Here is a 12,034-nt window from a genome sequence, read left to right on the forward strand (position 1 = left end):
GCAAACTCTTTCTTGCAAGGAATCTCAAACACATTAAAATGTGTGGGTGGGTGTGATCACTTTCGTGGCCGCTTTGATGTTCTCATTGGCCCGCGGCTCACTGAGAACATCAAAGCGGCCGCGAAAAAGCTCCCAAAGCCTGCAGGCGGACAGATGGTGCGCGCGCGCCCGGCGCACATGCACTGTGCCAGATCCGCCTGCAGACATTGGGAGCATTTTTGAATGCCCCTTACTATATCTCTCGCAGAACAACGCATGTGCATGGTTCTACGAAACCTAAAAAGGACCAGATAGGCTGACTGGTGTCCCTAGCATGTGCCAGATTCACAGAAGATTCTACTGCAGCTGCTTCTGAACTGACAGTAGTTGGTGCAAGAAGCATGCCCTTAGTGGATTCTGTAAATGATCAAGCATAGATAGTCGAAGTGTTACTGTTCACTGATCTGGATTATGCATTTCCATCAGGAGCAATATGTAGTGCCACTGTTGCCATCTGTACTATGTATGTTGAGACTGCCTTCTGTTAAAGTGCAATACATGCCACAATTCCACCAGTTTGTGATCAACAGGTTGCACAAACTCTTGACCTATTGGGTTTTCACATTATAATTATTCAATATGCTATGGTTTGAACATGTGGACATCAAAGCTGGTTTGGATAAGGGGTCTCTCTCTTTCCTATGAGATCCTCTAGCGGAAGAGGGACGTCTGCCATATTTTCCTGTACAGCATACTACTGTTCAGTTTATGTTTACTGTTTTGACATCAAGTGTCCTCAGCATTCAAGGCTTTTTGAAACTGTTGCTTTGGGGCTTTGTGGCCATCTTTATATGTTAGGTAAATGCTAAACGGCATTAATTACCATGAGGGTCAATATTACCAAAAGCTGGAATGCAGGTCTCTTGTCTCATTCCCTTGAAATTCTACCTCTATATATATATATACACCTCTATATATCAGATCTGCTCAGAAGTAGAATTTATTTGTGTGGTTTACAGCAGGGGTCTCCAAACCGGTCCTGGAGGGCCGGATCCATGCCAGATTTTTAAAATAACTACATGTATCTCAATAGGGATATCCTAAAAATCAGGCATGGATCCGGCCCTCCAGGACAGGTTTGGAGACCCCTGGTTTACAGGATGTCTTTGAGGGTGACAGTTTAAAGGGGTAATTTTTTAGAGCTGCTTCGAGGCAATAACTCTAATCACCCAATCTAAATAATGGACTGACATGATGCAATATTTTCCCTGGTTGGCACCTTTTGCAGAAGGAACTGCTTTCTGGAGTATCGGATGAGCTTAGTGGGGGCATCCCATTAGTCATCAGATACCATTTACAGTTTCGTCTCTTCCCACAAGGCTTTACTTGCCAAATCATCCTTCGAGCCGTATGGATTTCAGGAATAAACGAATAGCACACTTAGGCACATTCTGGAGAGTGAGTGGTCATATAGCAGCAGCCCCCACTTATTGTTCTTCCCTTTCCACTACTCCTAGGCTGAAGCACAAGTCCTCCTCATTTGCAATGGAAAAGCTGACCTAAGTACTGGCTGAAGAGCCTAGTGCCAGTCTTCCCCTGAAGTCCAAGCCGGGCCAATCAGGTAGTCTTCACATTGTAAACTTCTAGGGGACACTCCGATCCTGGGGAGCAAGGGTGGGGGGGGGGGGGGGGGGGGGGGGGCAGCTGGATCACCTGCTGTTCAAATCATGCTGTCATATACAAAGGACAAACAAATGTCAGATTTAATCAATTTTAATTTTTAGGTTTTTTTGCAATAAAAAAGTATTATTTATATTTTATGACAAGATTGTCAATATTCAAATGCACACAGGGAGGGAGCAGGAATTACAATTCTTTTTTTCTGAATAGAATAAAGAACCTCAAAGAATTGTAGGTGCAGCAAGTGAATAGTGCCTGAGTATCAGTATTCAATCACACAACCTCCTCAATCATCCAGCATTCAGTGCAAACAATCAAAAAACAACCACACAAAAAAAATCCTTTCACACTGTGTCAAACAAGCAAGTGAAATGAAATTCAGGAAAAAGAAGAAAAGAAAGAAAGGACAAGAGTCTTTTTAATACCCTCACCTAGAGTCAAGGAATCTATTATTAGTTTAAGGGGTGGGGTATTAATGGAATTATTCCAGCATTTTTTTGAAAAAGACATTTCAATCAAAATCACAGGCCATCAGCATTTTTTGACTATCTATAAAAATCACAAACAATACACTTGTTTGATTGGCCTGAACAACAGGAAAGGGTCGACGCGTTTCGAAGCCCCTTAATCACGGGGGATCTCCTCAGGACCTTGAGGAATTGAATCCTTCTCCTCTTCAAGACAAGACGGGGGAAATTTTTTAATCCAACGTCCCACGCATTACAGGTGGCGAAGCGACGGCTGATCGGAAGACGCCGCGGAGAGGAGACCCGGTCCGAGTAAGGTCCCGGTACCATTTCACATCCGACATATAATGACTGCCATTCGTTAAGAATATGACACTCAGACCTCCGTTTTAAGCCTTCTGGTACAGCATTGTGTAGGACTTTGCCACCTGTAATGCGTGGGACGTTGGATTTAAAAATTTCCCCCGTCTTGTCTTGAAGAGGAGAAGGATTCAATTCCTCAAGGTCCTGAGGAGATCCCCCGTGATTAAGGGGCTTCGAAACGCGTCGACCCTTTCTTGTTGTTCAGGCCAATCAAACGAGTGTATTGTTTGTGATTTTTATAGATTGTCAAAAAATGCTGATAGCCTGTGATTTTGATTGAAATGTCTTTTTCAAAAAATTGCTGAAATAATTCCATTAATACCCCACCCCTTAAACTAATAATAGATTCCTTGACTCTAGGTGAGGGTATTAAAAAGGTTCTTGTCCTTTCTTTCTTTTCTTCTTTCCCTGAATTTCATTTCACTTGCTTGTTTGACACAGTGTGAAAGGATTTTTTTGTGTGGTTGTTTTTTAATTGTTTGCACTGAATGCTGGATGATTGAGGAGGTTGTGTGATTGAATACTGATACTCAGGCACTATTCACTTGCTGCACCTACAATTCTTTGAGGTTCTTTATTCTATTCAGAAAAAAAGAATTTTAATTCCTGCTCCCTCCCTGTGTGCATTTGAATATTGACAACCTTGTCATAAAATATAAATAATACTTTTTTATTGCAAAAAAACCAAAAAATTAAAATTGATTAAATCTGACATTTGTTTGTCCTTTGTATATGACAACAGTTTAATATCGTTGCATATAAAAAATAGGTTGACTCTTTTAGCAGTATTGGCATTTTGTTTTGTTTATACTTATAGTGGCGCAGCCTTACTGCGCTTTAGCCAAACCCTTTCGGTGTTTCATTGTTCAAATAATGCAGCGCTTCTGTCCCATGATCCCATCAACCCATCCGCCTAGGTCAGTTTAGAGAGGCTCCGATGAAATGTCTCCATTCAAGAGACCATCTCCAAAGGAATGCAGACCTCGAGCAGGGAGAGGTAGCTTTCACTCTGGCAGAGGACCTGTGGCCAGATGAACAGAGTTGTTGGCTAAACGCCTCACACCCAATATAGAAAAGTGTTTTTGGGGAAGAAGGCAGGAAAAATCTACATACAGAATACAATGTCTGAAGTGTACACTGGCAGCCCCAATGGATATCATCATGTAGTACAATCACAGGGAGTCCAGTGGAAGGAGAGAAATACACATTCCTTATGTAAGTCCCAGTCAAGAGGGTAAAGAACCCCAGTTATGGATGACAACAGACTTTAAATGGAGGAGATGGTAGGCTATCCCTTCAAAGAGATGCGTAACTGTAGATCATATTGCCACAACTGTCAGTCTTTTGTAGCTTGGGTTGAGATGGACAGCAGCACCTTTCCCCAGGAGGGGTGCACCTTGTCTGCCAATTCAACATAAGAACCCAGTACGGTTGTCTCAGAATGTTAAAACCAGAGTACCTCCAGTGAACTTTCATGAATATCAAGCTATTTGGAGGAAAATTGCATACAGCCATCCAGAATAAAAACAGATAATGGCAGGCCAGTCCAGATTCACAAAGCCCTTAGGAGTACTTTCGCCAAAACACCATCAGCTTGCAACACATGCTGCAAACCAAAAGCTTACCAAAGGTGTACCCAATCCAGATTTACAACATTAGAGGATCGGCGGCAGTCTTCACTGACTGCAGTGCCAATGTCTCTTCAGCTGGAGTTCTCACCGACAACAAATATATTTCCAAGCGCCATTAATGCTGTGCTCTTTTGAGGCTAGAGTCCCCTGTGCTATATTCTATATCTGGTAATAAAATATGAGGCTAGCAGAGTGAGGTTTCGATTGGAGGAGGGGCTGTGCCTTAAGCCACAACCAAAGGAGGATTGTTACAAATGTTTGTGCATTAGTTCAAGCTAACCATTAAACAGTTCAATATGCACAAAAAAAATTGAGAACTTCAAATTGTCCGCACTTTCATGTTAATCCAATTCCTTCTTCTCTCTGCATTTACACCTATTTATTTCAGATCTTCTCCTGACTCTTCTACATCTCATTAGTTTGTCTTCTGAAAAACACCTTTGAGCCCTTTACCAAATACAAAAGGCACTTGCACTAACAATACATTTGCAGCGTTTGCATGTACAATAAAATGATGTAATGCCCCCTAGGTGTTAAATGATCACACATGCCTAGTGCTCAACAAGAATGAGGCGCTGAAGGAGAAATTAGCTGGGGCAGGTTCCAGCGCAGGTATCCAAGCTCGGTCCTTCTACAGAAATATTGGTAGCACAGACTTGTGAAGTGAATGATCATTGTTTGCACAATTTCTGAAGGTGGATCATTACCTGACGAGGCGGTTGGCTGGGACGCCCCCCGGTATGAGTGGCCGCTCCCGGTCCTTCTCCGGAAGTAAGCGTTTTCCTTGTGGTGGAGGCGAGGCTAGGAGTGGAGGAACAGTCGGGGGTGGACGGCGCAGATGCTTCACTGGGACTGGTAGCAGAGGTTACGGAGCTGCAGCGAGATCTGTTGGAGTAGCTGTTCTTTGGATGGGACACTGGAAAAGAAACAGCAGCTGACTCAAAGCAGAGAAAAAGGGTGAAACCAGAAATCAATACTTTTACGACCCTCAGGAGTATTGCTTTGTACTGAAAACTGCATCTGCGCAGCATTTTCCTAACTCTTGGATGGCTTTATATTGCTATTTAGTCTTGTGCTGGGTTGGTGGATGTCCTAGGCTAGAAGTGAGAGTATTCTAGGCAATCCTACCACCCCAGCTCCCTGTAAGTGCCACAGCCCTCACTATATCCGAGGCCCAGGACCATCCATGTGCCGCAGATGCACTGGGGCTGATGGCAGAGGTGTACTGAAACAGTTTAATGATTAAGCTAGTACTGTGCTGCCTGGCTTGAGTGGGTGAGCCTTCGCTGACATAGCAGCAGGCCAGAAAGAATGTACACTGCAAGAGCTATTGAGAAGATGAAGTGCTGAAACAGTTGATCCAAAAGGAAAGATCAATACTTTTAAAACTATTTCAAGGGGAAGTACACAGACTAGGAAGAAACACGTGTTCTCCTTACTGAGCTGCCCTCACAGCCAAAGCTCAACTATGGTGTAAACTGCAGGAAGCTACTGGCCACTGGAAGGGGCACAGAAAGCAGTCCTTGATAAAGGATATCTGTCTCCCCAGGGAAGAAATAAGCAGGCGCCCTCTGAAAGACTGGGACACGTGCACACTTCCCTGGGTCAAGTAATCAGTTAGAGGCATTCTGCAACGTTGCAATACAACATTGCAATAAATCGTGCGAAATCAATATTTCAGCATATTTCCATCAGAAAAAAAAATCTGCAAAATGTGGGTATCAAGGTGGAATCTTTTTCGGTGCAACACTGTTCAGTAGCCAATAAAGACACACTTAATACAGTACAACTCGTCACCTGAAGTGAGCTAATTTTAACCCTTAGGGTCTTGAGATACTACCAAGAGGGCATGCAAGGGAAGACCTGTGCAAATCCTCTCTGGGTGTTCAGGTAGACAAATATAAAGTATAATTTGATGAACATGTCTTCAATCGCCAATTTATCAATTTTACTGCCAAATATTTCATAATTGTGATGAGGGTTGTTCGATGAAGGAACTGATTGCTCTGTATTTGCCTCTGTTGGATGTTCAAAGGAATCAACATGTCATGGCAAACAGATGGCTGCTATCTGAAGTGGCATTCTCACTGTCTGGAAAAGGACAAGGAGTAAACTGGCATTGGTTGTCGCAGGCAACAGCATGCAATTGGGCCACTGGCGGCTATTGAACGTTTGTTATGCACGTTTTTTCCGAGCAGGACCCCAAATTTCTTACCTTGACCAAAAAGGTTAATGCTGTTCTTTAGAGGGTCCAGGTCACAGGTGAACCGTGCCGACCGCCCAAGGTCTTCATCATACTTCCGCTCACTGACAAAATGCTATATAGGAGAGGTAGAAGCAATGTTAAAATAATAATGTTGGCAGAGGTACAAATGACTTCACGAGCACGGTAGGGGGAAAGCAGACAGAGGGATGGAAAACTGCAGGCATAGGAGAGGTCAGAGAACGCCCAGACAATTTAGGGTTGACATTCTTAGCAGAGAATACATTACAACTTTAGCTTTGGCATTATTAGAGGATTGGAACAATGTTCACCCAAAAGTGACGGCACAAGATTGAAGTATCCAGGATGCTTGTATTGCGGTCCAGGGAGCATCTCGCTTGGCAGTTCGGTCTGGACTGTTCCCATGAGGTGTAGGTTTAAGACTGATATGCATATGGCTGGGTCCAAACTGGGGTGGTATGATGAGCAAAAGAAGGATGGATTGAACCTAGATCTCTTGACTGGGGGTGAATGTTTGAAAGGTTTCAGCACTCCATCCATCATCTTATTGTGTTTACAAGATGGAAGTATGGCACTGAGGAGGGAGCATGAGATGAGGAGACACCTGGCCATAAGAGGATGGGAAGAGTGAGGCAAGATTGCAAGAGTCAGGGAAAGGAGTGACAAGAGGATGGGATAGGAGGAACGAGACAGAGAGAAGGGAAAGCGGTGCAATATAAGATCAATGTACACAAAAACTTTGGAAATTAGACTATTTTGTTGATGCACTTAAGTCAGCACGTAAGCACTAAGGCGTGAGAGCTTCCTTTGACACCTTCCCTCGGACTGTGCCATCTACGATAGGAAATGACGACGGGTCCTACAGGAAGGTTACCTTGATATCAGCACGTAGCTCTGAAAGCTGCTCCTCAGTCATTCTCACTGCCACATCTGTTAGCTTTTTAAGGTCCTCTGCCTTCTTCTGACGGTTCTTTAAAATGTCCACTGTGGGAGAGAGCAAGAGTCAGAATCAGCACAAAGTGTATGACATCACCACAACAAGCACCGCAGAGAGATCACATCAGAAACAATAGCCAGCAAAAGGCAGCAACAGGCACAACAAATCTGGAGTGAGACTGCAGTCAATGGCAATACCAGAAGACTGAGTCTAGCCTGAATACAGAGAATTCAACCAGGGCCAGCAAGGGGACACCACTTTCGACAATTGTATGCAATGAAGAGAGAGACCGTGGGGGCAATAAAGGTGACTTGAACTGTCTGTCTACTGGGCCGACCGCACTAGCCACCAGGCTGCTTTTGCCTGACACTGGTGACCGCCTCACACCCATTAGAAGGCTGCGCTGCCAGGAGATGCAACAATAGCGCATGGATTTCTAGTACAGAAAATACAACTAACTGACGTCACTGAAAATAGGAACAAGCATTTGCAATGCAATAGGTCTTGCATCTATGAGAGTAAATGACAATAGCTTAAAAGTGAGACCTATTGCATTGCAAATATTTTTTGTTGTTCAAACGCGCCCCATGCCACACTTCCATGTTAATAGAGGTCATGCCCCTTTCTTTAGACAAGCAGCATCTAAAGAAAGGGGCAAGGCCACCATTAAAGTGAAAGCGCGGTATGGGGCACCTTTACAAAAAAAAAAGCATTTGTTTGTCAAGTTGACAAACAAATGCTTTTTTTTGTAAAAGTGCCCGATTCTGCGGTTTCACTTTAATAGTGCCCGGTGGACATTTCTTTAGACGCAGTTTATCTAAAGAAAAGGGCGCAGCCTCTAGTAACGTGCAAGCCCGGCATGGGTTGCTTGTAAACATCAACAAAAATGTGAATAGATAGAAAGAAAAACCCCTGTGGCCGGGTCCTCCCGCCGCAAATAAATGAGATACACGGATGTCACTGAGGGGCCGTGCTATTAAAAAATAAAATAAAAATAAAAAACAAGCCTTCGGACTGCAACAGCAGACAGGTGAAAACAATTTAACAAAATGGTGCTCAGAGGCTGTAATTAAAGCTTATCGAGTAACAACACACTTAAGAGGGCCAGTCCTTATGGGAGGTTACAAGGTGAGCCAAGACGGTACTAAGGAGGGACTACCAAGCCTATTGACCAATGAAAAGCCCCAGTTTAGGAAAGACAATGACACAAGCCAATGAAAAATATGGGCTGAGAGTGGGCGAAGCTTCAAGACCATACCTGAAAACAGCATGCCTCACAGAGCAGCACATGAACTGCCCAGGCTCGACCTTAAAAAAAACTTACGAACTATTCAAGGGCGATGCTGGCAAAGCCAAGAGAACTGAGTGGGTACAGACGGCAGAAGGTCTACAATACTGCAGGTAGCACATAGGCCAAGAAAGAGAAGTACTGATAACCAGTTGTGGAATTCTGATGAGAGTAAATTGTAGTAAAGAGAGGGATCCGTCTCAGTTGAGTGAAAAATCTCAAGGCCAGACTGGAGGGTGAGAGCGAGGTTGTAAAAGCTCAGATGTTTAGGGATTTTTAAAGGGCAATGCAAGAAAGGACAAGTCAGTGAATTTCAAACATCAAAGGACAAAAATCAGTAATCAGAGAGGATGAAAATTCAATAGAGGAAAATAAGATCAACTGAGGAGGTAAATGAAGGGCACCAGAGATCCTGGCTGCAAGATGGCCGACACCAAGTGAGGCTCTGCTGATCAGGAGGAGAATCCGACAGGAATCCGAGCTAATACCCAGTAAGACAGTCCTTCACATAGCAGAAAGAGATCCAGGTGGCGGAAAAGAGTGTTTTTGCTGTTGCTGGAGGGTGAGTTGGTAGCAATTGGTTGTGAATCCGATCTGAGGCCTACTTGCATAATAAAAAACTCTGAGAAAGTCCAGGAGATGAGCTCCTGACCTGGAGGAGATTGCTGGGCAGCAGGCCTAGATAAAGGGGGCAGACTGAGTTGGCAGCTGGGACAGAGCACATCTGGTGTCGAGGGTCAAGCAAGGAAGCGAAGCGGGCATGCTGGTGGCTGGAGCTGAGGCCCTGCCCGGGGTAAGAACCTGCAGTGAGCAGGCGGTGCAGAGCAGCCTAAACTTTGATTGCAGGTTTCCCAGAGGGGATGTGATAACACCAGCGGCCTGCACCAAGTCTCCCAAACCCCCTTGTGTCTACCGCAGCTTCTACTTTGTGGTTTGACGGCAGGCAAGCTCTGAATGCTTGGGTCTGTCGCTCTGTGCTGGAATCCTGATGATAGGACAGTACTATGGAATCATCCTGATTGCAAGCAGGTGGGCTCTCCTTGGACTTGTGGGGCTATAATATTGGACTGGCACCCTGAGTTCCCCACCTATTAAGTAACCTTGAAAGTTGGACATTCAGAACAGGGAGGCATGGCTCGTGCCCCCCGCATTGTGCTGGGGTGAGGCGGGACCCACCAGGATTGCAAACTACGCTTGCAGTGTTCCACGATGGGTTGGCGACCCAACTGTTGCCTTAGTGGTCTGGTTTGGTCGCACACTAGCTTCCAGCTATGATGGAAAACATAATCGGAGCCATGCTAAGCTAACCTTCAAGGCAAAAAGGCCTTTGAGATCCATCAGCACTGATGCTAGCAGAGGATCCTCATCAGAACAGCTTTCTTGGGAATCCAGCTCTCACTTGGATGTTAAATCTTTGCAAACAGATATGCAACAGTCTGCACAGTCGATTCTAAAATTGATGACCTGACTAATAGACTAGACCGGATGAGCAACAAAATAGATAAATATGATGACTAAGTGTATCATCTGGAACTTTGACTATCTGACTGTGAAGATGGCGCTACATGAGGTAATATGAATTTTTATGGTCAATTGTGTCCCCTATCGTAGACCCCAACGGCTCCATGTACGTGCTTAAAGTACATGTATGTTCCCTCCACTTTTAGCTATGAAGACGCAAATACATTTGCGTTCACCGTTAACATGTCCTCTTTCAGATCCACCATGAATGGGTCAGATATTCCGTTCCTAAGTGTGCCTTGCCAACGTCTTTATATGGTGCACTTTTCATGTTTTCTAGCTCTGGTGAGTTAGGCCCTGATTCCTGCCATCGAGCCCTTTCTGCCTTCTGTTTCTGAAGGCTACAGTCAGTTGCTTCCTGACCTCTGCCTTACTCCCTGTGCGGCGAGCGGTGCCTAGCTCGGCCTGCCTTGCCTGCCAAGACTGTATTCAGCCTTCAAGTTATCTGCTCCGCTCCTCGAAAATACATTCCTGTCTAGTAGTTTAGGAAAACATCTCCCCAGCTGCAGAGCAAAGGGCCCGGCCTCACTGTCTCCATGCAAGTAATTCATAGCTCCTGTTACCATGGTAGGCCCATGGCCCCCTTGCTTTACACGTAGACACGTAGTCGCATATGCACGCACTAGCAGTAGTATAGAATAGCCTCTGCCCGAGAGACCTTTCCTTCTAGATAATACAGTTCCTTAAACACAAGATATAGATATGATTTGGGTTTAGGTTGTTCTGACACCCCAGACTTCTGTCTCCTCATGTAGGGCTAAATATCAAGTCCCCTTCCCCCTCCAGTTCCACGTCAATTACACGTCATGCTGCTGCGCGCGCATCTCTGCCATGTATTTCTGCTGACACTGCAGGATCCTTCTATGGATCCACCCACCTGTGTTACATTTCCAGTGACGTTGTCTAGCACACACCTCCGTGTACGCCCTTGTGCACACCTTCTGTTACGTACACATGTTCTTATCTCATTTCTCTTTGCTGTTACGCCTTCAGCATCAATCTCTATTGTAAATGCATTGACTATATATATGATGTTCCGTTAATAAATCATTGTACATGTCCTATCCGTTCCCTTGAACATGCTACCTGGTTCAAACCAATAACCAATTCCTTTTTAAGGAATAAAACCCCTTTTAAAACCTCAAATACCCCGGATTCTGTCTCTTATTTTTGACTGAGTTATTCTTATTGATATTTACCGTATAAATTCCGCATAGGTAATTTAAATTTACCACATAATTGGCGCCCGAATAGGGACCCCTCCCCCACCCCACGCGCCGGAGGTGCGTTGCAGGCCCGGTCCCCTGCCACAGCCGTGAAGGACAACTACGCGTACCCGCAGGATTTCCTGTATCTCCCTCAGGCCAACGGAGGTGACTGAGGCTGCGATCGACACCCAGACGAGGCGGTGAGGAGTGCGGAGGATCCCGACCAGAGCCTAGCTGAGAGAGCAAAGTCCGAGGTATTTGGAGGCCCACCAGTTCCGAAGTTCCGAAGTACCTGCGTCACGAATCAAGTCGAGTCCAGGGTCCAGTCCAGTATCGAGTTTCCGAGGCCTTCTGTTCCGTGCTTCCCGGTGAGTACCGTTGCTGGGGACGCATCTAGACGAGTGCATTAATTTGTGCCCGGTCAAGACGGGGTTGGGTACACAGCCACGGTCTGCACTGTTTAGCAGTGTATCTGTACTGTTTAGCAGTATATCGAGTATGCAGGTAGATAGTTTCATTCTAGTTATTGTTGTTCGTTTTCAAAATGTTTAAATGTGTTTTAATGTCGTGGTATGAGTGATTGTTCGATCTATATTACTGTGTTTATTGTATTGATTGTCCAAATCCAAGTAAGTATCAAGTACCAAGTAGTACGGCTGAAAATGCCGCTGTTCTCTAAACTGAGACAGATAGGAACGAGAAAAGGGATACTAGAGGAAGCTGTTCCCATTCCACC

The 12,034-nt window shown here is 44.9% G+C and overlaps 1 protein-coding gene across 3 annotated transcripts in view; it reads right to left on the reverse strand.

Annotated features, from left to right (window-relative positions):
* Positions 1 to 12,034, reverse strand: part of SPATS2 (spermatogenesis associated serine rich 2) — a 433,271-nt gene that overhangs the window by 53,560 nt on the left and 367,677 nt on the right. For all 3 annotated transcript variants that reach the window (XM_086964068.1, XM_086964076.1, XM_086964057.1), the window contains 3 exons: positions 7,219 to 7,328; positions 6,336 to 6,438; positions 4,828 to 5,036 (listed from right to left, as the gene is read on the reverse strand). In XM_086964068.1, coding sequence (XP_086820194.1) covers positions 4,828 to 5,036; positions 6,336 to 6,438; positions 7,219 to 7,328 — 422 coding nt within the window. The remainder of the gene's footprint in view (positions 1 to 4,827; positions 5,037 to 6,335; positions 6,439 to 7,218; positions 7,329 to 12,034) is intronic.

This window comes from Lissotriton vulgaris, chromosome 1_1 (assembly GCF_964263255.1).
Source record: "Lissotriton vulgaris chromosome 1_1, aLisVul1.2, whole genome shotgun sequence".
Taxonomy (NCBI): domain Eukaryota; kingdom Metazoa; phylum Chordata; class Amphibia; order Caudata; family Salamandridae; genus Lissotriton; species Lissotriton vulgaris.